The 26,205-nt window shown below is 30.4% G+C and overlaps 2 protein-coding genes across 2 annotated transcripts; both read left to right on the forward strand.

The window, feature by feature from the left end:
• The first annotated feature begins 23,172 nt into the window (after positions 1-23,172).
• LOC129981433 (uncharacterized) lies at positions 23,173-23,862 on the forward strand. Its single transcript, XM_056092273.1, has one exon. It carries the CDS (start codon positions 23,173-23,175, stop codon positions 23,860-23,862), a length of 690 nt encoding a protein of 229 aa, XP_055948248.1.
• Positions 23,863-23,879: 17 nt separating this feature from the next.
• LOC129981435 (uncharacterized) lies at positions 23,880-25,499 on the forward strand. Its single transcript, XM_056092275.1, has 2 exons — positions 23,880-24,875; positions 25,041-25,499. Exons 1-2 carry the CDS (start codon positions 23,880-23,882, stop codon positions 25,497-25,499), a joined length of 1,455 nt encoding a protein of 484 aa, XP_055948250.1.
• Positions 25,500-26,205: the final 706 nt, after the last annotated feature.

Raw genomic sequence — 26,205 nt, forward strand, 5'->3', positions numbered from 1 at the left:
ATATTTTAAACTATAAATTTAATTTCTATTTTTAAGGAAATTAAAAAAAAAGATTTTAATCAAATTTTCCAAAAGATTTATTTCACACAAAATAAATAATAATAATAATAATAAAAAAATGAACGTACATGAGCATGCATGGGAAGATATTTGCTGTTATCCATGTGTTGCCATCACATTGATAAAAGCTCAAATTCAAAAATAGTTTAACTGTTACTGCAAATGAAACCTCGAAAAGTATCATTTTCAGCACTGGTCTGTTCGAATTGAAAGTATGAAATATGATTATTTTCTAAAAAATAAGTGCCAGAAAAAACCTTATGACCTTTTACAGTGACTATATTATTAATTCAATAAATCAGTTTTATTTAAGGCAAACATGGTTTAATATATTATATAAGTATCCACTCAAATCAGGGTTAAATAGGAAATTTGTCAATTTTTAGTTATACACATACATCTGCTAACAAAATGGTCTAAGTGAATGCTTAACCTGACTCAAGTAAAGTATGTTGAATATCCAAGTGAAACATGTTCGAATCAACTATTTATCTTGCATAATTCAGGCACAAATGTTCTGACTATTTTTAGTAAAGATGTTTGAAAGTGAGAAATTTAGCATAAATATAGAATCCGTATCTTAAACTTTATTGTTATCGAATTGTAATTTTTCATAAAAAGGTCATTTTATTAGCTGCTTACATAGATTAATTTATGAAGAGTATTTAAAACTTAATTTGCTTTTAAGTATTGGCCAATATTAATTTTAATTGATGTCACTATCTATTATAACAAAACATTTAAAAAATATGGCAGGATTTTTTCTGTTTTGGTTTTTTCCCTGTTAACCAAGTATTTGAATTTATTCTTAGTTATATGTAACAAAATAGTTTACATTTTTAAGCTTAGGCTAATGATAGTTCCTTCCCAAAAGCGTAACAGAAAATGAGTCTGAATTTATGCCAAGAAAAACGTCTCGTAAAATAAAATACCCTCTAAAGTAAGCAGATTAAAATAAAGTGGAGAATTTTTAAGTTAAAATAAAAGACAGCTTTTCGCAATGAGTAGTTTTTTAAGCTCTTGTAGAAGTCGGTTTTTTTATAAGAAATTTCTAACGCAGAAAAACAAGCTTTTATAAGAAGTTATGTAAAAATTTCTTCTGCTTTGAAAGCAACTTAAGTTACTTTTTTATGCTAAGAAAACGTTTTCAAGAAAATTGAAAGGCCCATTATAAGCATTTGAAAACAAACATCTTTGTTCAAATATCTCTTTCACTATTCTCTGACATGACGATGTTAAAAGAATTGTTAAAATATTAATTTCTGCGCATGCGTCTCTTGCGATTTTTTTTTCTTTCTCTTTCTTATCAATTTTTAAAATTTATTATTCGAATTAATGTAATCATGAAAACATAGATTGTCGTGAAAGGCCTACTCTGACATGAGTTTTCAATAGGTGGAAGCCACAATGGTGTAAATAAAAAACGTTTGAGCAAGAGACCTGACTTAAGTAAACCTGATAGGCTATATTTTGGGAAGAAGATCTTAAATCGTTGAAAGAAAGATACGATCTTAAATCGTTGTAGACAGTAAGAGAAACATTTTCATAAAAAAAGGATATGGAGGAGAAATTTAATTTACACTGTTTTCAAAGTGAGAACTTTAAGTAATCACGCAATAGCGCAGCTTAGTTTAATAAAAAAGGTGAAAATTCATCTTGAATCTTAAAAAAAAACAAAAAAACACTCCCTTTAACCTTAAACTTCTTAGATTTTCACATAAAATTTCTTTCTACTCTTGGAAGATTGCACCAGTTCTTTTAATGGTACAGATTCATTGAATAGAAGAGGCGCTGCATTTTGACTTCATGAATTTCTAACAATAAAAATGGGATTTTCGGTTGAAGTGACGGTTTGGAAGGTACATTGAAAAAGGGTGCAAATGTATTTAAACAATTACCTTTCTTGTCCTGTTACGTTTCAAGCATTCATTGTCACATCTGGTTAAACTTCGGGAAGTATTGCAATTCGAAGTTTTAGATTAATTTAAAATTCCCATGGTGAATTTTTATGCTTTGAGATTGTTAATAATTTAATAACGCCATTTCTGTCATCAAAGTCAATGACTGCGTGAATGAACTATACTTCAGTACTAATATATTCAAGTAAACAAAGAAGTTTTCTTCCAAAAAGTGAATGACAGATTTGTCGGAACTCATCAAATCCAAGTCTCTTCTAATGTGTATAACATATATGTTTAACTGTTTTATTTCAAGTTTCCAATATTGTAAAAGGATGTCACTGTATTCTGACAGAACAAATGATTTCCCTCTCTAAGACTCAATAGATTGCATGGTTACAACGGTCTAACTGAAAATGATGCAAAAAAAAAAAAAAAAAAAAAAAGAAAAGAAAAGTAGTCGTTCATGTCAAGTCGAATATTTGAATAAATTCAATTTCATAGAAACCCCATCTATTCCGATTCATTTCTAGACTCAACCCCTGTCTTTTTTTCTTTTTTAAGGGGGTGGGGGAAGCACCTGCGTATGATGATGCCTTGTGATTGGATCCCATGTTTCTGTGCTGGCTTTTTCCACATAAAACCCAATTTCCTTTTTCGACTTTCTCTCAGAGTTTCGACAGTGGTCAGACAGAGGTTGAATGCGTGACAGCTTTGATAGGGTGAAACAACAGCTGGTTCCCGATTTTATTTAGGGCATCCACTTCCATTTTCATGGGATCGGAAACAGGAAGGGTAGAATGAGGATGGATTTTTTAAGAATAAATTAAATTTTGATTTCTAAATGGACCCCTTTGAGAGAAGATTGGATACCACTTGCTGGTGCATGCATGGATTCTTTTTACTTGAAAATAGATAATTTCTGATATATGGCCACTTGAGTGCGCTGTAGTATATATAGACAGGATTATGCAATGACGCAACAGAGGGCGAAGGTAATTCTTGTAATCAAAATGCAAGGGAAAGATAAATTTAATAAAATATCTAAAACGCAAAAATAAATGACCTTTCATTGTGTTTCTGCTTAAATACGTCTTGATTTCTGATTTTACAGCGCAAAATTTATGAATTATAAAATAAGTAAAAAATTAAAAACATAGATTCAAAGAAACAAAAGTAAAGTTATGAACAATTTAGACTATATGTAAAATAACAATCATTTAAAATGATATAGACGTCGCTTGCATTATGATATACAAATTATTATAATTAATCCATTGATAACAAACACAATAGATTAACTCACCTTTTAACAACACCATTCAAAATTCTGACTAATACCAATTTTATGTAAATCTTCGAACACTGTATGATTCTACTCTTCTATTCTACTATGATTCTACTCTTTCTCTACTTATATAGCGACATTTGGGATCTAAAAATTCTGAGTAGAATTTTAGTAATTTCATTGATTTTATCATCAGTAAATTATTGTTTATTACTTAGATGTAAATAATTTAAATAAATAGATGTAAATAATTAAATACAATAATTTTATTATTTTTGGCCGTCTTGACAAATAATTATCTGTGATTCAGCAATTAATTCATTTAACTGTGGGTTTAGTTTAACTATAGCCGGGGTACTTTTTTTTTTCCATGCATCCACACCGCACCTGTGGGAATGAATTTAATTCGCCACTATGAGTACAGATATTATGTGGAGTCATAATTAATCTTAATCATGTCCAATAATTAGTCTACCACCGAAACATTAACATCATAATTATACAAACGTAGCATTGTAATTAACAGGTCTTGTTATATATTTGTAAAGATGGAATTTTCAATTTTCATTCTCTTTCCGGGTCTCTAGTAAATTGAAACTTTGTAAACATACACAATTTCAACGATAAGACTACATTCTATGGCTTTCAGAATTCGATTATTTTTAACAGTCAAGTATTTAAGATAAGTAATTAAAAAAGCATCAACCTAAATAATAGAGAAATAATATTTTGTAGTTTAATTCGCCAGTAAAAGATTAGAAAGTTTTTTTATTTTTATTTTTTGATTAATATGTTTAACAGATATTTAAAATTGAAATTCAAAAGCGGTTCATTTTGCAATATAACCTGTCAAAAGTAACTGAATGACGACATCAGAAAGCTATTTTATTTTCCAATTTTTCATCTTCCGGAAGTAGGAGAAATACAGAACCAACACTAAATTTGATTTGAAGCCAGGTTCATAAGTGAGAAAGAACTTTAAATGGATGAGCCTTCTAGCATAGATCTTTCATGCAAGAAGCAAAGACGCTGTCATTTCAATTAAAAGGAATCTTCATTTTGATTTTCTTTTCACAAATATTCACAAATTAAAAAAATGATGTTTCTTTTGTTTAAGAGAAGGGGAAAAATATGGTTTGTAAATCATTGAAAATTGATCAGACACAAATAATATTCTGAATAAGAGAATTGCAAATAATAAAATTCGATAGCATATTCATTTATATATGTCTAATTCTTTCATGTAACTGTTGTTTATAAGCTTTCTAAGAGATTAAAAAAAAAAAAAACAAACAAACAGTGGGAGTGGTCTACCTCAAACTGTCTCACACAATAAAGGTGAAATCGCGTTTTAGACGGGATTTTTCCCTACCAACTGAAATGAAAATTTGAGGCAGAGTAACAGTTGCAGTCACAAACTCACACACCGAATTTTATATATTTAAATCGTTGCATTTCTGAGCTTTCGCGTTTTACCTTCTTCTGAAAGTACAGACCGGCTGATGGACAACCCTTTGTTGGATTTGCCTCAACATTTGGCAGGTGATTACACTATAGATGTTACATCTGAATGACCGAATTTTATCCATGTAGATCTCTTCGTATTGTAATAATATTGGTGCTAATTATATTCAAAAAGCCGGTCAGACAGACTTCCTCTGAATAGATTTTCCACAAAATTTGATAGATCTCTAGGAATTCTAGGATTTTGTCTCTAGAGACCAAATATCTAATTTCATCCATCTTGCTCAAAGTGTTTTCAAGTTGTTTTTTGTCACAGACAAACGAAAAAAAAATGTGTTTTTCGAGCTCAAGGATTCGTCAAAATCATGAGTTCATATTTTTTGACTATTATAATACTTTCTCTATATTTGTACACGTGAAAGTCATAAATCAAAATTAAGAGCTTAAGGAACTGCTTTTTTTTAAAGTCAAATTTATTTTGACTATAAAAAAGTTCAAATTAAAATGGAATATTAACTTGTTAAAATAAGTGTCAATTAATCGATAAAAAAAAAGAATTCCTTTTCTTCTCGTCATGATGACATAGTTACATGTTTTCAAAATTTTTCTTCTATAATATCTTCTCGGAATATGGTGATTTGGTTTCAATGAATGGGACACAAAGCAGTAAAACTCATTCAATGGGAGTTCCATTTCAAGAAATTTGAAAATTGTTCTGAGATCAATGATTTCACGCTGCGTGAAACAGATCCCGAGCAATTTCCTTTCGGTGTTGCATACCGAAAAAAAAAAAAAAAAAAAACAGGAGTCACCAAGCTAGAAGCTAAAAAGGAGAAAAGAAAAGGAGATTTCTGACATTTTGCTCTGCTGCTCCTTCCCAGTAATTTGGCAGGACTTTACTGAAAACATTTCAACGTTTTTGTAGGTTTCAGCTTCCAAATTTTTAATTTTTTTTCTCATTTTTTTTAAAGGTTTATTTTTTTATCTTTTATTTTAGCTCCAGGCCTCCAACTTTTTTAATGAAAAATTCTCTTAGAATCTGATGTTTTTTCATTTCATTTCTTTTTTTTTTCTTCTATAAAGCAAAAATAAAATTTCTTTAGCTAGAAAAAATTATCTGCGTAAAAAATATCTAAAATGCGGATTTTCTGTGACTAAATAGGAATAAAAGTTGTGTTGATGAAGCTCGAAAGACTAAGTTAATGCAATATAACGGTACATAATAGCTCAGGTTTTGTGAAAAATTTTCTTTTTAAAAGTCCCGCAGTGCAAACTGTTTAGAAGGAAGCGGTAAGACACGGGAACGTTCATTATGACTCAAAGTTTACAGATTTGACTTAATGGTTTCCAAGAGTGTCATGGAAAACAAATTGTTTTTAACTATGTAAAAATGTTCGAAAAGATATGCACTTTTCACTTTATGATTTCTCACAAGCACGCACGCATACACATATGTGTGTCTTATTAAAATTTAAATTCTAATTAATTTCCCCTATTTTTACTTTAAATTAGCCCATATTATTTTATTGTTAATTTTTTTCCTTTCCTGATCCAAATCACATTTAATTACTTCTAATAAATAAAAAGTTATTAGAAACTCAACTTAACTTTTAACGAATGGTATATATAGAAGCATTCTACGAGCAATTGATGATATTATAAATCATTCCTTAGCTGTGCAGGCGAAGGTATAAAAATCCCTAACACACATGGCATTTCTTCCAAAGATACTTAAGATTCCTTTTCCTCAATAGAAACGTGTCAAAATCATCCCTACAAAACTCGTTCAATAAAAAATAGCTGTGAGAAAAAAATTCTTATACTTTTCATTTCTTGTCACTGGTCATCCTTGTGTATATCCCATGTCCACCCGTGGGAAATTAAATGGAATTAAAACTTTTAATCCAAGACTGTCTTATGTTATATATATATATATATATATATATATATATATATATATATATATATATATATATATATATATATATATATATATATATATATATATATATATATATATATATATATATATATAGACTGTTGCTTCCCCTGACTTGACAGACTCCTACATTATAGAAGTTAGATCCATATGGCAAATCTTATCCATCTAGATCTCTTCATTTTGTATATATCCTGTTAATTTATATTCGAACATCCGGGAAAAGGAATTAAATATTAAAAAAGGAATTGTTCAAAATGTTCAAAGGAATTGTAAAATGCTCAAAAGGAATTAAATATTAAAAATTCTCAAAAATAATAACAATTAATTAGAAACAGACGAATTTCTAAAACAACTCATTTCCAAATTGTAATTCGCGTATTTCCCTTCAAATTGCAAAACAGGCTGATCTACTTACTAACTTTAACGCGGTTGAGGATAGTTGACCCCACACCACTTTTGTACCCAACAGGGCGAGAAACGACCACCATACAGGAAGCTTCACATCTCGATGTTTGAAGTATCCCTTTGCGGATACTTCAAACTAAATAAACAGACTGCAAACTAAATAAACAGACTGCAATGTTTTTGGGAAGAACTTAAAAGGTTCTGTCAACGAGCCACATAGAGACGTTCATAAACTATGAATCATAGAATTATTTTCTATTAATTTTGGTGACTAAATTAACTAGCCACAACTAAGCAAGGAGCCAAAAATCTATTTTAATTTTTTCATCTTTTAACTTTTTTTTTATATTTCATAATTCCTTACAATAATTATTACAAAATCATAAGGCCTTCGCATAACTTCTACTCTTATGGAATAAAACGCGAATTAATATTTATTGTTTAATTGATAAATGAAGTTTTAAAAATTAAAATATTGTGTTGTGATTCGAAATGTCTCAAAAAGTGACAAAACATAAAAAGGAATGTGAAAAGTCGATGAAAATCCAGTCATTACAAATAAAAAAAAATCAGAAGATTATTAGAAAATGCAAACTGTGTCTTAAAACGGAAATTGGTTAGAATGTTGGTAAAAGAAATGTGATGATTTTTTAAAGACTGTTAAATAACTGTTTGATGCTCAGAGTAAGAAATGATAAAAAAAAGGGCTCTGGGAAAAAATAAATAGAACGAATAAAAGTAAAATGTAATTAAATAGTTTTAGAGTGTAATTAAAAGATTTTTTTAGAAGCAAAATATTTTAAAATAAAGAATAAAAGAAAAATTAATAAGACAAATACTTTCTGAATGTTTCTTCGCTTTGATATTTCATGTGCGTGTTTGTAATCCTGGTAGTTTGCTTAAAATAAGGACACGGTTCATTAAATATTCTAAGCTAAAGCATTAAATCAAGCGCCGCGTGATTTTATTAAGGTTGCTTCACAATCTAGATTCAGTGAGAAGGTATAGGTTAAAACAATGCTTTGAAAGGGCCTACAATAAGACTATGAACTGTATTTGTTAAGTGAATCATAATTTAGATAATGTGTGATGAAAATAGCTCAGTTGGAAATTTAATTCCTGCTTATTTGAACGTAATAAATGTAGTCTGAAATAAAACTATTTTGTTACCAATAAATATTATTTTCGCTCAGTTATACGAATGTAAATAACTTTACTTGAGCAACGTATAGATGTTTATTTTGTAATAGTGATTCTTACATTAAATTAGTTAAGTTGGTGAGTACGTCTCAGTTTCCTTACCAAGTTCAGTTGGTACGTTAGTTAGTTAATTCGTCCCAGGATCCCGAGATGAGAGCTTTTCGATAATTGCACTTTTCTGCGGTGTAATTGCAGAAACATAAGCCGTTGACACGCCTTCTGATTCCCCCAACAACTTTTCTCCCTTTTGTTCAATGTAAGCAACTCTTCATTTCATCTCTCCTCTTAACTCTTTTTCGATGAAATGCACAACTTCTTAGGCATGTGCAAAAGCGCACAGAGTTTTCGACACCGAGAATAGACATGTTGACTATCCTTATTTTTTTGCTATTTAAACTATTTTAAACTAAAACGTAAATCGTTGATAACCGCAAATTGTTTTCAAATACTATAAAAGAAAACTAATTCTATTATTTGCTCGGATATGAAGTACACAAGAAAAAACTAATGTAATCGTCAAAGAATTCGAACACGACATATCAACGAACGTTTCAGGCCTTCCTGAAATCGAAAAACACTTTTGTGGTATTATGTCACTCCATCTGATAGGCTGTGAAAATGATAAACACGGACGGACAAAATCTGATATATGATTTGTATATTAAATCTGCGAAATTCCACCAAATTTTGAACGAAATCTGTTGGGATAAAATCTGTCTGCGAATATAAATTAATACGATAACTACAAAACGAAGAAAACTAGATGAATAAACATTCTTCCACAGATTTAACATTTAATATACATACACCTTTCAAATTTTGAAGCAAATCGGACAAGTGAGTAATCGTCTGTACTTTCACAAGCTTGTGAATGCCATGATCGACTGCAACGACTTCAATGCATGAAATGAGGTATTTCATCCTCTTGTGACTACGATTGTAGTCCTACGCCAAATTTCGATTTTAGTTCGTCGAAAGAAGGCGTCCCAAATACACATTTGAAGTTGTGGCATTTGTGTATTGATCACATCCCAGTGATTACTCACCATTCTGTCAGACTGATCCCATGCTATTGGACACCTTTGCAATTTTTATTTACCAGTGGCATGCAGTTAATAATACACAAATAAATGTATTACGGATTATGCGAAAAAGACAATGTATCACAAGAAAGCACTAAACTCCTTAATTTATGCTTATGCATTTTTCAGCGTGATTAGTAAAATACTCTTAAGTCCTTTAAATTCAAAATGGCGTCTCGTATAGCCAAGAAAGTAATATCTACCTATAGTAAAGATATAGTATTGAAAAAATATATAGAAATATATAGTATGAGAAAATATATAGTATTCCTAGTGTCTAATCAAAAAAATTACACAAAAAAAGAGGTTGGCTGAAAGGCCCAATTAGAAAAATGTACGATATACCATATTAAAAATGCAGGGAAAAATCTCATGAAACTATCTGTAAAATTGGCAGAGGTATTTCGATTCAAATTATTAAATTTTTGTGACTAGAAAAAGGGATCGTACTAAAACTAAAAAATGTATTCTCAACATAAAATCGACAGATTTGCTGGATTTCCAGTAGCGTATCATCGATGAATACGCTACTGTCACGCCGCAGATGATTAAGAATATGCATGACAGCCTATTGGATCGAATACGAATATAGTCAAGGATGGGTTTTTTTCAACACACTTGCCATGTTTTTGAAGTAAAGCATTTTTTTTTTGTTCATCAGTTCTTTTTATTTCCTTTTTTACCACACTGAATAGCACTCTATTGTACCGAAGTTTTCCTTCTTTCTAGAGTTGTTACTTTTTTCGTTTCCTGTTCACTGATAAACGCTGCAGCTCATCATATTGTGGTTGTCGAAATGCCGTTTGAAAGTGAATATATTTAACCCATCGAGGTTGACCCATAAAGTCTCAAATTTAAATACAATTGAGCTCTTACGAGAGTTGTTCGGCGACTTTAAGGACCATATGGAAATTTAAAGAAACTTTTAGCAAACACCAGTCGACCACAATAATTCCGAAACTGCCCATGATACTCTAATAAAAATCATAGCAGTGCTTTAATACCTCATGAGCAATATGTCCCTTAGCATTAGCAAATGATTTAAATCATGCATACTAATGAGGGATGATAAAATTCTTTATTTAAAGTTGGGTTCTTCTTGCTCGTCATACGTCGCCTCGCCCTCAAAAGTTCGAAGAAATGAGTGCATCGGTTTGCGCAACACATGAAAAGGAATTGAAAACAAACTAGTTCAAATGTTAGATAAAGAAAATTCAAAAGAGCAATACTCGCTCCAGACTTAAGTACAATCATTACCTTATGTCTATTCAGGAAAGATATTGTTCATAAAAATCCTCTAGTTTCGAAATAGTTTTAAGTTCATAATTTTCAGGAAAATGGCACGATTATGAAATTAAAAACGGTTTAATCTTTTAAATTGAAGCAATGATGCTTCATCCTTTATTCTGATATTTTAATAATTTTAGCATTTTCTGTGAGGAGCTCTTTCGCTTTTTCTTTCAAATTATTGTATCAGTCTTAGACATTAAAATTACATAAAAGTTAGAACAACAAAGCAATGGATGCAACAGTCATTCACCTGCATCTCAAGATGATTTGTTAATCATACGCATGCTCGTATATTTTACAAGCGGTCTTAACTCTATAATTTTATAGAGTTAATAATTTAGAAAGAATAAATTCTAATCTGGGTGTATTTAATTTGAGTATCGATGCACAAAATGTATGATTACATTAGTTAATCTAGAAATTGCACAGATAAACGAATTAGAAAAAATAGAAAAGTTAGGTGAATAACAAAGGAAACCAGTTCCGTCCAACTAAATAACGTTATGTATTCTGTAATATGTCGTACAATTTCTCCAACAAACTAAAGAAACGAGAAGAACCGGAAATAGGGAATATAGGGAGGCATTTCATAATTTTTCTTCCTAAATTATTAAATATCATGCTGTGAACAGAAACAAAGTGTCATAGAAGCAGTAACAGCATACAAAAGAAATCCTTGATGTTACTTCCTTATTCTTTCATAGACACAGCATTTTTGCAGCGGATAAAAAGGATCGTTGAGCGTTTGAATTTCTACTCAATTTGTATAATTGTTTCTTCATTATTAGATGATATGTTTTCTGCCTGGGTTATTGGGACTTCATTAGAGAGAATAATGAAATAAAAAAAATGGAAGATTTATTTCAGATGAAAATAAAAAGTAAGAAAGTAACATAAATTAAAAAGAAAACGATTTCAGTATTTTTAATAATCATAGAAATGAGTGTTATAGAAAAAGTGCTACAATAATCATTTATTTTTATTTCAAAGAAGACTTAAGTGTTATATTTTGAACCATAATAATAAAAAACATAGAATTTATAAAAGAGATAATCTTAATATTTTATATAGTTTAAAAAAATATGTTTAGTAATCTGTAGTTTCAGATCATGCGTTTTGGAGAATTACTGTGTTATGGGTAATTTCTTTGACTTGCCTACATCGTGCTGATTTATTTGCTCACATTTCAAGATATTGATACATTGATATTGTATGCAAAAGCATGTAATTAATGCGGACATTTAATTTTTTTATAGATGTAAATACAGTTTTAAGCTTTGCTATTACTCTGTAGAAAGCTCATTACAAGGAGATTTCTCACAGTGCTTCTTGCGATAAAATATAGATATTTTATCCTTTAAATTATTTGGAGTCTAAAAAAATGTTTAATTAGCAAATCTTTGAAAGACATTTTTTTTTGTTAGACTTGACATTACATATGAATGAGTTTCTTGTAACAAAAATGAAAAAGAAGAATTTAAATTTGTGATTCCCATCGATAATACTGCTGACTTCGTTACAGAGATGCTTGTAAAGTGCACATTTTTCATTTTTGCTTTCATAAGGATATAGATCGTACGATCTTCTGATAAATCGATCTGTATAACATTATAATAAATTTTCTCCCAGCGACTTCGGTAATCATAAAAATATGATCACTGAGCTCGAATTTCATTTTTAAGAGAGATGTGATATACTTCAATTTGTAGACTAATTTTATAATGTTACACCTATTTATCAATTAAAGGATCGCAAAATATTTTTCTCTCAGAATGTTGCATAAAATTCATGATAAAATCCTCCCGTTTTATTTTAGTATCAAACATTATGAGAGAATAGGCTATAAATTAAAAATCTTGTTTCTACATTGAAAATACATTGTAATAATCTTTAAGAATTCAAACGAAAACACCCACACACACACATCAGAAAAATTTGGAAGAAATAGCGCTAACAGATATGGCGCTCGAAATGCATAATAATACATCATGATGACAGACAATTATTAATGTGTTCCACAGTTATTAATGGCTGTGTGCTGCAGATCCCGATTATGAGTGGAATCATCGGTAAATATGCCAAAGTAGATATTGATTATGATTTCGACTCCGCCTGACAGAATGACGAATTGTTTCGCTCTAAATCATTGCTGCGATCTACATCGTTAGACACGTTTTGAGTGACACGGTTTGTTATTAAATTGACACCGAAAAGGAAAAATGAAGTGATATCTTCTCTCAATGTAAATGACTTGAAATCATTTATGCTGTCATTAATCCTGACTCGATGACGAATATCTGTTATCAAGAAGGAAATTCGAGAACATTTTAGGTTTTTAATACTACACATACATTATTAAATTTGAGAGTATAAAAAAATAAATTTTTTAGATGAAATTTGTCTTTAAAAAACAAATTCTTTTATTTGGTCATCAAAGCGATCCAAATAGAATTGTATAAAATGTGTAGAATAGAATAGAAAAAAATGTAAAGCAAAGTCATTATTAAAATGCCTTTCGGAATAATTTTAATTCAGTAGTCAGCGAATGATGTAATTTTGTAACAATTAATATTTCTTCTAGTAGTCAAATATTTTCAGGTCGGTATTTAAATGTATATAAATACATTAAAAATTTTCAAAATAAATAATATATATTTTTAAAATTCATCACCCACAACGCAATTCAAATATTTTATAGAAGCCATACTTGTTTATAAGCCCTTAAAGGCTCTACAGGCGCGTCTATGAAAAAGTGTCTTAAAATAATCATAAATAAAAAATAATCATAATTCATAATTGACGCGATAATATATATATATATATATATATATATATATATATATATATATATATATATATATATATATATATATATATATATATATATATATATATATATATATATATATTGTTACAAACCTATAATGCTGTTTCCCAGCATAAATAGTTTTATCGTAAGAAAGACCGGTTTACGATGCGTTCTGTTGGGTGCCGCTTCAGTGATCTCACAGCTTGGTGACTTAACGACGAATTTGGCGACGAAATAGATATTACTGGTAGCTTCGAGAATTTTCGCGATCCATCCATTAGTAACCAAGATACCCCTGATTGGTCCCGAATCTTCTCGACCCGCCTCCCGATAATTATAAAAAGCCAGCAGTCTCAAGCTGCAATGAATCGTGTCCGGAATCGAAGTTGGTGTTGAAGACAAGTAACGCGCTGTTGAGAGGATTACGAAGCAACGGTGGAATGATCCAGCGTTGTGTGGAACTCAAGCGATTGATGAACTGAGCTGTGTGTCGAGTTCTGTTTTTTATTATGGAAGTAGCATCGAACCCTGTTTAGAGTAGCTAATCGTGTAATAGTGCGTCAGCAGCTAAAGCGACGAAACAGTGTAGAATTACAGCCGTTTGGAGAGACCGTAGAGAGAAGCTACGAAGATTCCCTCTCCTTCTGAATTCTGTCTGACCGCTTTGTGTACAGTGGCTGTTATTACTACCGATTACGACTTGTGTGTTGTAGTGCGCTGCTGTGTTGCCTGTCTTCGTCTCGGCTGTAAATAATTGTCGTGTCTGTGTATTCATCGTCTCTGTATTAGTGTGTCTTCGTGTGATAAAAGTCGTCGTTTTTTGTCACTAAAGGATATATATTTGTAGAAAAACAATTTTTTTCATTTGATTATTATTATTATTTCAAATATATTTAAATGAATGAATTACAAACGAAGTCTATTTTTTCCTTTATTTATAAAATTCTTAGTATGATGTATGCAGTTGAGACTTGAGATTTTGAAAATAGAGCTTGATCTTCTCAATTAAAATATCTTTTAGTTTATAATATGTGTAAACTAATATGTATGGATATGTATAATACATATAGATATAGTATATTTCAATCTATATATGTACCTATAGGTGGATTAGGTTACAAATTTCCACCCTTCTTCTTTTTCTGCATTTCATGATGAGAAAATAATTTTTAATTAAGAAACTTAAACATCTAAAGAGTGCACATTTTTAATCGTTTATAAAAACATTCGAATTTTATAAAAATGTTTTGATTAATTTCGTAAACTGATTAGTCTAGAATGGCAAAATTAAGATGAATAGCTTCACATTACTTCATTGTAGAATACGATGATACCCAGCCTTTCATTTAGATCTTTCTAAAGAGCTCCTAAATTAAAGTGTCAAAGCAGGATTTCTTTACCTTGTATTTTATTTGACATAATAAAAACGTCAATTCAGAATGTGAAGCGAAGAAGCAAATACAAAATATTTGATGTTAGTTAAAATATATAAAGTTTCCAATGATAGTTGATAAATCAATGTACAGATCCATTTAACAGGAAAATGACCATGAAAAAAATCTTAAAGAAGTAATTCAAAAGAAAAGCATAATAAATATTATTCTTTGAAAACTTAAAAAATAACCAAAAAGGAAAAAAAAATCTTAAATGAAAGAAATATAAATTTTTTGAGAAAGTATGAAGATTGATATAAATGATATTTTTTCATGAATATAAATTTCTTCTTCTTTTAGTTGAATATATTTTTAACATAATCATTTAAAAAATGATTATCTTGAATTTGCTTTGCTCCAGTTCAGTTTTTTACAAAGGAAATGAAAGTTCATTTTATTTTTGTTAATGCTTTTATTCCGGTTATAAGAGAAAAAAAATTTTTCCGAGAAGATTTTAAGATAAATATTTAATTTATATAAAAAATGGAAGGAAAAAGAAAGAAAGAAAAAGTCTGTAAGAAAGCAAAGATAGCGTATTAACATAAAAGGACAAGAAAAAAATCGTATGTGAAAGCAATGAATGTATAATTCCACAGTAAGAAATGGAAAAAAATAGCCTTTCAAAATTTCAAATTCAAGGATTCCGCAATTTATTTTAAACATATCTGTTTGTTTTCTGCTTATTTGGCCTTTCAGCTTATTATTTAATATTAAAATTAAAAACCATTAAACTTCTAACTTTTGTAATTTTAACTTTTATCGACAACTTTACTATCTAAATAAAAATATTTGATTTTAAACCATTTTTAAAAACTTGTTTATTAACCTTTTAAAAGAAGAATTCTTCAACAACTTGATTTTTTTATATTGCATTATAAACATAATGAAGCAAATTTAATGAAATTTTTTAATCAGCTGTATTATTATTATATTTGAGATATATATATTTTTATTTTTGAATACTCTTTAGTCTTAAATTCACAATGCGTTATTAATGTGGGAAAATTTTAAATGCTTTCTTTTCACAAATTTGCAGCCAAATGGCCCCACTTACGAAATTAATATTCTATTTAGATCAATCGATTTATTGATTCAAATTCTGATAATATTGATCTATTGTCATCGTGAACAGACAAGTGTTAAAAGAATTTCAAACATGAGATCATCAGGAAGCGAATGAAATATATATATATATATATATATATATATATATATATATATATATATATATATATATATATATATATATATATATATATATATATATATATATATATATATATTTTAAATTGCCGCTCTTACAAACTTAAGCTAAGTCAATGAAGAATGAGTAACAAGAAAATGAATTGAGTTTCTTTTTTGTCTTCCAAGTCAATTTAATAAACCTTCATTATTTCTAACGGCTAATTTTTCAAATTAATGTCCTTGTTCATTATTTGACTTGGAAAATATTTCAAGGGCAGCTTTAAAGCAGGAATAAAAATTTGAATTTTCGTTTATACCAACAATGCTTTCCTTAAAATTGAGAAATTTAATGTAAATTAAGCATATTATAAAAAAGTTAATAACAGGAAGAAAGTAAACAGCACACTAATGATTTTTAAGAAATCGCAAAGCATAAAACTATTTCAACGAAGCAAATAAATTAATTTGTATTATAAATAGACTATTTATTTTAATCATTACACCGACATAAAAGCAAAAAGATGTAAATACTATTATATGGCTTGTAATTCATGCCTTTGCCTTATACTGATTTAAGAATGTAGTTTACGAGTGGAATAGGAAAAGGAAGCACGAACACCGCATATGACACATTGAAATTCAACACGAACAATTTGCTTTGTTTTTCGGTTGTAACATCATGCGCCTTTGCTCCCTTGAAGAAGTTCTGATACACATAAAACGTAATTAAGATAATCAAATAAGTAGATTTAACTATTTACTTGAACCAACTGGTCACTAAAGACGATTAGGCATCAATAATTGCACTAATTACAAATTCTTTTCTGTAAAATTTTATGATGAATAAAAAAATTCCTATTCAGTTTGTACTGATGTATTTATTATTAAAACAAATTTTAACTTATATATATTTTTTATTTATTACACGACCATTCATAGACATACATTTTAAATTTCAGAAAAAAAAAATCGATATAAAAATGTTTTTATGTGGGCTGTCATTTACTTATTGAATTGTTTATCGAATATTTGAAAGTTCTATTTGCAATTAAGAATCATTAATCAACTTATTATTTCCCAATACGTTATTTGCTAGTTTGTCTTTGAGGTAATGGCGAGATTCATTCATTCTGAAATCAAATGGAGGATGTCAAAGATTTTGAAAACGCACACTCACATATCTATATCTATATATCTGTATCTATATCTATATCTATATCTATATCTATGAAATACTTACCACATTTTTATATGGTATCAAAGTAATAGTAAGTATATAAGTAAGTATAGTAAGCTGTGCTGATTCATCAGTTCATTATTTCAAATATAGAAAATATTTTCGAGAAGTTCAAATGAATACTTTAATGCTTTAGATTTAATTAAATGATGCATGATTCATCTGCATGGCGAAATCGTCTGCTAGGATCGACAGCCCATTTAGAAAGAAACGATTTTCGAAAAGAAATTGTAAATTTAAGTTTCACTAATAAATTGTATTTTAATTTTCTAAATAACAATTAGGTATTACATATTACAGAAAATTATTGATGTTTATAATGATGACAATTTATTGCCTTAATGAAATATTTTCGATTTTTATTTTTCCATTATTTTCATTTTTAGATAGAGAAATGTCAAGTTCTAAAGGGTGTCCCACAAGATTAACGCAGAATTTGAATTGGCACCATTCGTGTTGGCAATCCAGCTAAAAAAGCATTTGACAGCTGATTCTTTAGGGTTAGTGAAATTGGAGCATTACACGATAGAACAAAGTATTAAAGCGAGATTTGAATTAAATAAAAAGCAGTTTTTTTTTTACTTTAAATTGTTATATTTTTATTGAATCGTAAAATGTACAAGAGAAGATTATGTATGGAATAACACATAAGACAAACGGCCACCACGGTTTTGTTGGCACATACGCACTCTTTTGTCGAAATTTTCCATGACCATTTTGCGTAAATGTGGTTGAATTTCGTTGATGCAGCGTTGAACCTCTTTCTTCAATGCACGAATGCTTATGGGCTTGTTGGTATAAACCTGTGGCTTCATATAATCTCATAAAAAGAAATTCATTGGTGTTAAATCAAAGGATATAGGAGGCCCATTCTTAAATTTTTGAGCTGTGGCAGTCAGACTTTCGTTATTTTTGAAATATTGTTCAACAATGTAAGCACGTTGCTTCATCATGTAACGCTCCATTTTTCCTAAATCAACAGTCAAATGGTTTTTTAATAGGGTTGCCAGCTCTTCACTGCGCGAATGGTGGTAAATTCAAATCTTGCGTTCATTTTGGGACATCCTTTAGTGCTTTCACAAAAGATATATTTTGAGTGAATTTGTATTCCGAAGGCTGACGTTTTGGTGCTGGTTTAAGAAGAAAAATAGTCTAGAGAACACAGCATAATTATTTTCATAAATTAATTTTTTTAACTTAGAATCAACATTACATTCTTCTAAAAGTTTTAGATTGTCATAATGTTTATAAATGTTCTGAGAGTTGTATCATGGTATCCTATAGGGGAAAATTTCCTTATCTACATTACCTTAATAAAATATTTTCTATATTTATTTTTACATTATTTCCCTTTCTAATAATTTCATGTTTGTAGTATTTTCACAGAAGATATATTTCGATTAAATCTATTTTATAAAGGCTGAAGTTTTGGTGTTGGTTTAGAAAGCAAAAATAATTTATGAGAGCCCATAATTAATTTCATATATGGAAATTTTTAACTATTGCTTTTACAACAGAATCAGCACTACATTTTTTTAAAGATTTTACACTGTCATAATGTGAAGCTGTTAAATATTCTCAGATTTGTTACGTAATTTCAACCGAACGGGGGAAAAAAAATCCAAAATTTGGTATAACTTTTTCCTTTGTTCTATAATTAAAATTATTAATCCGTTGAAAAAAGCAATGGTGAACAAACCATTTTAAGCTGTTCATACGTAAAAAAAATCAAATAGGCTGAGATATAACATTAACTATTAAAAAATCTAATATTAATTCTGTTATTTTCTAGAACTTTGATAAACACATTTTGACAAAACTCTCTGATCATTTTCATATGTACATAATAATTTAGCTTCGAAAAGTATCGACGAAAATAATTTTTAACGCATCCTTTCTTAATGAGAAATATCACTTTTAATTTTCTGAGAAACATTCCGATTCCATTTCCATCAGCAGGGCCGCTGGGATTGAACGCTTCATTTAATTCGTGAGTGCTGAAAACACTAGCGGAATTTCAGGCCTCCGCCTCGCCACATTCTGTTCTATTTCATATTAATGACGTTGGAACACACAAATGAATAGCGTGTCTATTCTGAAGAAAAGAAAAAGTTCAGCTTGATGAGAAAATTTCTTTTAGTTGTCTGTCGTTATGCTTATTATCCGATCGAACCATGCGAATAGTTTAAAACATGTTATTGATTTTGAATTATAAGGTGTATTTAATTCTATTTTTTATGAACGGAATCCCAAGTTTTCGTAATTATGGAATGCTTCTATTTCCGAATGAGTGTCTTTAAATAAATGAAAAATCTAGAATTTGATTTTTTTTCATTGAAGAAATGTAAAATACGCAAGACTTTTATCATTTAAATGGTTTTGCTGAAGATAAATTATTTATCATTTTTATAACAGAAGTCTATAAAAATAATATTAAAAAATAAAAAAAAATATATAAAAAATAACACCATTTCTAAATATTTTTTTATTAATATGACTGAAGATTAGAATATTATTAAATATGACCATGAAACTATTCTAATTCGGAAAAGTAGATTCAGCTTCGAGTTTTCGGTTTTACGCATTTATTATCTCGATAAAGCGCATAATTTATAAAGAAATTTTGATCGCATAAAAAAAATATTTGACAAAGATAATAAGTACATTTCTTACCTTTCAGTGTCATGCATTTGTAATATGTATTTTCTAATTTTCTAACTGATTCTATTAGGTATGAGGTTGGATATAACTAAAAAATTTTACATAAAGTCATAAGATTTTATTCCAAATTTTTATGCACAGTTAATAATATTATTTATGAATTTAAGTATTAATTATTTTTATGATCATCTGTAAAGTAATGCAAGTATCATTTAACTATCTGTTAAATAAATTATATAATAGCTACATAAAAAAAGTGTTTAAGTAAATTAGAATGAAAAGAAACTCCGTAAATAATATTAAAAAACTCCTTGATTCTATCTCCTTCTGTTATATCTTGAAGGATTTGGAGGCTCACTGGACTAACCTGCTTCCCCAAAGACACTTTAAATGGATAATTCATATATTTTACTACAAAGAAGTAATTTCGGAAGAATTAAATTGTCAGTCAGTTTTAAAGATAACTTTTTCAATTTTTTTAATGAATTATAACTATAAACTTAAACGTAGAACATATTTAATTAAAAAAAATTCTACAATTTGTAGACCAGGAATAAAAAAAAAGTGCTTTTTTAATAATTATTGTTTCAGAGAATATATTTTTAATCGATCAATAAAATCTAGCATGTTTAGTATAAGCAAGTTCAAGTTTTCTGATATTCAGCTGATGATGCCATAAAGTTTTCAGGACTTTTCATTCCAGTAATCACAAGTGAGAATTCCGTGTTTGTTGTTGAAAATGTATTAATATTTTATTTTATTTATTTGTTTATTTTAGAATGGCAACGTTATTTAAGAAATATTTTTTGCTGTCTCATTTTGTAGATGGCAACTGGTAGATCAATCCCAAGATGGAATAAAACAAAGTTTGAATTTTTTACCGGTGGGATATCGTTTTTCTATTTTAATATAAAAAGCGAAAGAAAACGGTGTTTTTCTTAGGCAGCTTTAACATTTTTTGGCGTCCGCGACAGGATTTTCTCGAAACAAAATAAATCAAGATGTTTCAAGCAATAAAAGGTTTTAAAAAAGAAGATCTGAAATACGTTGCGTCTGAAATTGGAGAAGACGTATCAGAAAATATTACGATAGTTGGATTAAAAGATCTTATTTTAAATAGTTGTGAATATAAGAATGATCCAGAATTCGTTCAAGAACTTTTAAGTAATGTTATTTCGGAAAGGAAATTAAAAGAAGAAACCGAAAAAGAAGATAAAAGATTGCAGCTTGAAGCTGAAAAGGAAGATAGAAGATTGCAGCTTGAAGCTGAAAAGGAAGATAGAAGATTGCAGCTTGAAGCTGAAAAGGAAGATAGAAGATTGCAGCTTGAAATTGAAAAAGAAATAGAATTGGCAAGAATACAATCTCAAAATAGAGGTGAGTCATTTTCTGCTAATTCTACTGCTGATTTAAATAATTATAAGAGAAAGTTTACACTGCCTAGATTAGAATTTAGACAATTTGGCGACGATATTAAAGATTGGCTCCCATTTTGGAGTCAATTTGAGCAAATACATAAAGATGAGGATATCGCACCAGAAGACAAATTTCAGTACCTAGTTCAAGCAACAATTTCTGGTTCTCGTGCTAGAGAGGTTGTTGAAAGTTTTCCGCCAACTGGCGCCAACTATCAAAAGGCTATTGATGGTTTAAAATCGCGTTTTGGTAGAGAAGATATTTTAGTGGAAGTATATGTGAGAGAATTATTAAAATTAATTATTTCTGTGCAAACAAAAGAAACATTTTCATTAACTTCTTTGTATGATAAGCTTGAATCATATTTACGAGAATTAGAAACATTAGGTGTAACCACAGATAAATGTGCATCCATTTTGTATCCTATGGTTGAATCGTGTTTCCCAGCTGAGTTTTTAAAAGCTTGGAATCGTAGTAATATTTCCAGTATTAACTCTGACGCGAAAGGAAGATTGGATAATTTGATGCAATTTTTGAAAACGGAAGTTGAAGGAGAAGAAAGAATATGTTTGGCTGTAGCCGGTTTCGGTTTAGGAAAGGGCCAAGAATACAGACCTTTGAAAAAGAAACAATATATCTCGGAGAATTTGAGAAATAAAGTACCTACAGCTATAGGTTTGTTAACGACTGCTGCAGATAAAGATGTAAAGAAATCTTGCGTTTTTTGCGGTGGTAAACATTCAAGTTCAGATTGCTTTACGGCTCAAAAAATGACTCTATCGGAAAGACAAAAAATAGTCAAGGAAAAACGATGCTGCTTTGCATGTTTATCGCCATTTCACGCAGTTAAAAGATGCCGAGCAGTTTTAAAATGCCTGATATGTTCTAAAAAACATTTTCCTATAATGTGTGATGTGCTTGATTCGCAAAAGATGTCTGTAGAGGGAAAAGAAGATAAATCCGCACTAGATGTTAATATGGCTAATTTTAATAAACACAGCCCTAAGATATTTCTTCAAACTCTCAAAGCTAAAGTGGTATCGGATAATAAACAGAAAATTGTGAGGTTACTTTTTGATTCTGCATCACATAAATCTTACATTTTGAAAAGTGTAGCTGAAGAAATGAATTATACACCCGTTCGATGTGAAAAATTGGTACATTCTCTTTTTGGTGGCGTTATCACTAATGAATTTAAACATAATTGTTATAAAGTAAAATTGAGAAATTTGATTGGAAATTTCGGCTGTAATTTTGAAGTTCTGGATCAATCTATCATTTGTGACAATATTAGACCGGTTTTTAAAGGTCCCTGGATAAAAGAATTAGAGGAAAATCAGATTAATCTAACTGATATTAGCGATACTTGTGAAGGCATTGATATTCTAATTGGAGCTGACGTTATGGGGAAAATGTTAACTGGCAAAAGAAAAGTCTTATCTTCAGGTCTTGTCGCTGTAGAAACTTTCTTAGGATGGACCTTAATGGGTAAGGTACCACAGGAAGAATCTTCGGAAGAAAACCTTTCTTTAACAGTGCTGTCCTTATTTGTAAATGAAGCTGAAATCACAAATTTATGGAAATTAGATTCAATCGGAATCAATGATCCTGTTGAGAAAAAATCTAAGAACGAGATTGATCTTCGGACCAAGGAGCATTTTCTAGAAACGGTAACAATTAATAAAGATGGTCGATATGAGGTTTGTTTAACATGGTCTGATGATAAGTCACCTTTGCCCGACAACTTGGATTTGGCGAGGAAAAGGCTCGACTACACTACCTCAAAACCTATAGTTATGAATATGTATGAGAAATATGAAAATATTCTTCTAAATTGGTTAGATGAAGACATAATAGAGGAAGTTCCTACCAACGAAATGAACTCTTATGGTAATTATTTACCTCACCGTGCAGTGATAAAACTAAGCAGCAGCACTACTCCAATTCGTCCGGTGTTTGACGCTTCAGCGAGATTAGCAAATTATCCATCTTTGAATCAGTGCTTGGAATGTGATCCTAATCTCATTGAGCTTATTCCAAATATTCTTCTTCGATTCAGAGAGGGACAGCTTGGCGTTATAGCTGACATCAGGAAAGCTTTTCTGCAAATTAGTATTCGTAAAGAGGATAGAGATTTCCTTCGGTTTTTGTGGTGGGAAAATAGAGAAGAAAAGAAATTGAGAGTTTTTCGTCACACAAGAGTTGTTTTTGGGGTAAAATGTAGCCCTTTTCTTTTAGCTTCAGTAATTGAGTACCATATTCAAAAATGTGAAGGATTTGAAAAATCTTTGAAGAAAAGACTTTTGGAGATTTTCTACATTGATAATGTCGTTACTAGTGTCGACAGTAAAGACCAATTAGATCGATTCATTGACAATTCTAAAACCTTGATGGCAAAAGGTGGTTTTGATCTTAGAGAATGGGAATGGTCTGGCGACTGTGAAACTAATTCAAAGGAAGAAACTCAGGTATTATTTGGAATAAGAAATTAGACACTTTGAAAATTAACATGAAATGGCTGGATGGCATTAATGTGGAAAAAGTAACTAAAAGGAGTATGTTATCTACAGTACATAAAGTATTTGATCCTTTTGGATTCACTGCACCAGTGATGCTCTGTCCAAAAATAATGCTACAAAAGGCATGGACATTAGGTACAAGTTGGGATGAAGAAGTAACTGGTGAGCTTCGTAAAGAATTTCTACAGTGGTTTCAAGAACTTAAGCATTTGTCTGACATACAGATTCCTAGGTGTGTTCAAGCATCTTCAAAAGATATAAGCAACTGCACTATTCATACGTTTGTTGATGGAAGCAAAGATGCATATGCTGCTGTTACATTCCTTAGAATAGAAAATAATGGTCGAATCGAGCTATTTCTACTTGCAGCGAAATCTCGAGTGGCTCCTTTAAGAGGCACAACTATCCCAAGAATGGAACTTCTTGCGGCGGTGATTGGAGCGAGGCTAGCGAATTCAGTTGTTGAAGCTCTTGGTTGGAAAAATGTTACGATATATTACTGGAGTGATTCTACAACAGTGCTTGCATGGATATTACGAGAAGAAAATTGGTCTGTCTTCGTTAGGAACAGAGTCCAAGAGATAAGGAAGTTGAGTAATCCTACATCATGGAGACACATACCTGGTGATAAGAATCCGGCAGATTTACCTTCCAGGGGCTGCAAGGCAAAACATCTAGTCTCCCTAAGATGGTGGGAGGGTCCACAATGGATGAAAAATGCTTTTGAATTTCAAAACATTATGGGTTCCACCAACCATGATTGGAATGAAGAAGAGATTAGAAAGGAAAAGTCTAAGACGACTTTTATATTATCAAATAATGAAGCCTGTGGTGTTGCAAACTGGTACTACAGATATTTTTCGAACTATGATAGAATAGTTCGTCTTGTTGCATGGATCCTCCGCTTCATGAACAACTGCAAAAATATAACTGAGAAGAAACATGGTGAATTAACCGCTACAGAATTTCAGGAAGCAGAAATGAAGGTTTTATTTATGATACAGAATGAGTCTTTTCTCCCAGAAGAAGAAAAGAGATTAAAAACCCTACAAGTATTTAAAGACGATCTTGGCATCATCCGTTTGAAAACTAAAATTATTTATCGCAAGGACAGTGAAGATTTTCTTAAACCTATTGTTCTTCCTCCGAAGCATGAAGTGGTAAAGCGGTTAATCTATAATGCTCACGTTAAGAACTGTCATGCTGGAGTCCAGATACTATTGAATGCACTTAGAGAAAAGTACTGGATCCTAAATGGAAGAAAAGCGGTGAAACATGTGGTGGCCAATTGCATTACGTGTAAAAGATATAGCTCAAAGAACATAGAAGTTATAAGTCCCCACCCCCTTCCAGAAAATAGAGTAAAGGATGCTGCGGTGTTTCAAATAACTGGCGTTGATATGGCTGGACCTTTATTCCTTAAAGACAAGAAGAGCTGGGTTCTAATTTTTACTTGTGCAGTGTACAGAGCAGTTCATTTCGAGCTTGTTACTGCTGCATCGACTGATGTTTTTTTAATGGCCTTTAGGGGATTTGTTTCTCGCAGGGAAGATGCACAACAATATACTGCGATAATGGCTCCAATTTTGTTGGAGCAGCCAACTATTTAAAACAACTGGATCGGAACCGTATCCAAAAATATGGAGCAATAAACTCTATTGACTGGAAGTTTAATCCTCCAACTGCTGCCTGGTGGGGCGGATGGTGGGAGAGATTAATTAGAATTTTAAAAGATCTTTTGAAGAAAGTGTTAGGACATGCACGTCTCAATTATGAGGAGATGATAACGGTTTTGGCAGACTGCGAGCGTGTAATCAACTCAAGACCTCTAACTTACATTTGCGAAGAGGAAGCTATAAAACCAATTTCTCCATCGATGTTCATACAAGATGTGCATGAATGCAATCTTCCTGATATAGATGCTGTAGAGCAAAATTCTGTGAGCAATAGATTCAAATACAGACAAGCAGTGCTTAAAGACTTAAGAAATCGTTTCAGATCTGAGTATTTGGGTGCTCTCATACAGCGGAGAAATAAAAAATCAAGAAAATGTACAGTTACTGTTGGTGACATTGTTATGGTGGGAGCAGATAATAAAAAGAGACTTGTCTGGCCTTTAGGTCGTATCACAGAAATCATACCAGGTAAAGATGGACATGTACGACTTGTTCGAGTGCAAACTTCACAGCAGAATTTCCTGCGACCAATTCAAAGAATATATCCATTAGAGTTAACATCCTCTGATGACTTCTCCACTTCGATGACACCAGATGATTTGAATAAGTCAAATGACATCACCAAAACTTCTGACAGTAC

This window comes from Argiope bruennichi, chromosome 8 (genome assembly GCF_947563725.1).
Source record: "Argiope bruennichi chromosome 8, qqArgBrue1.1, whole genome shotgun sequence".
NCBI lineage: Eukaryota > Metazoa > Arthropoda > Arachnida > Araneae > Araneidae > Argiope > Argiope bruennichi.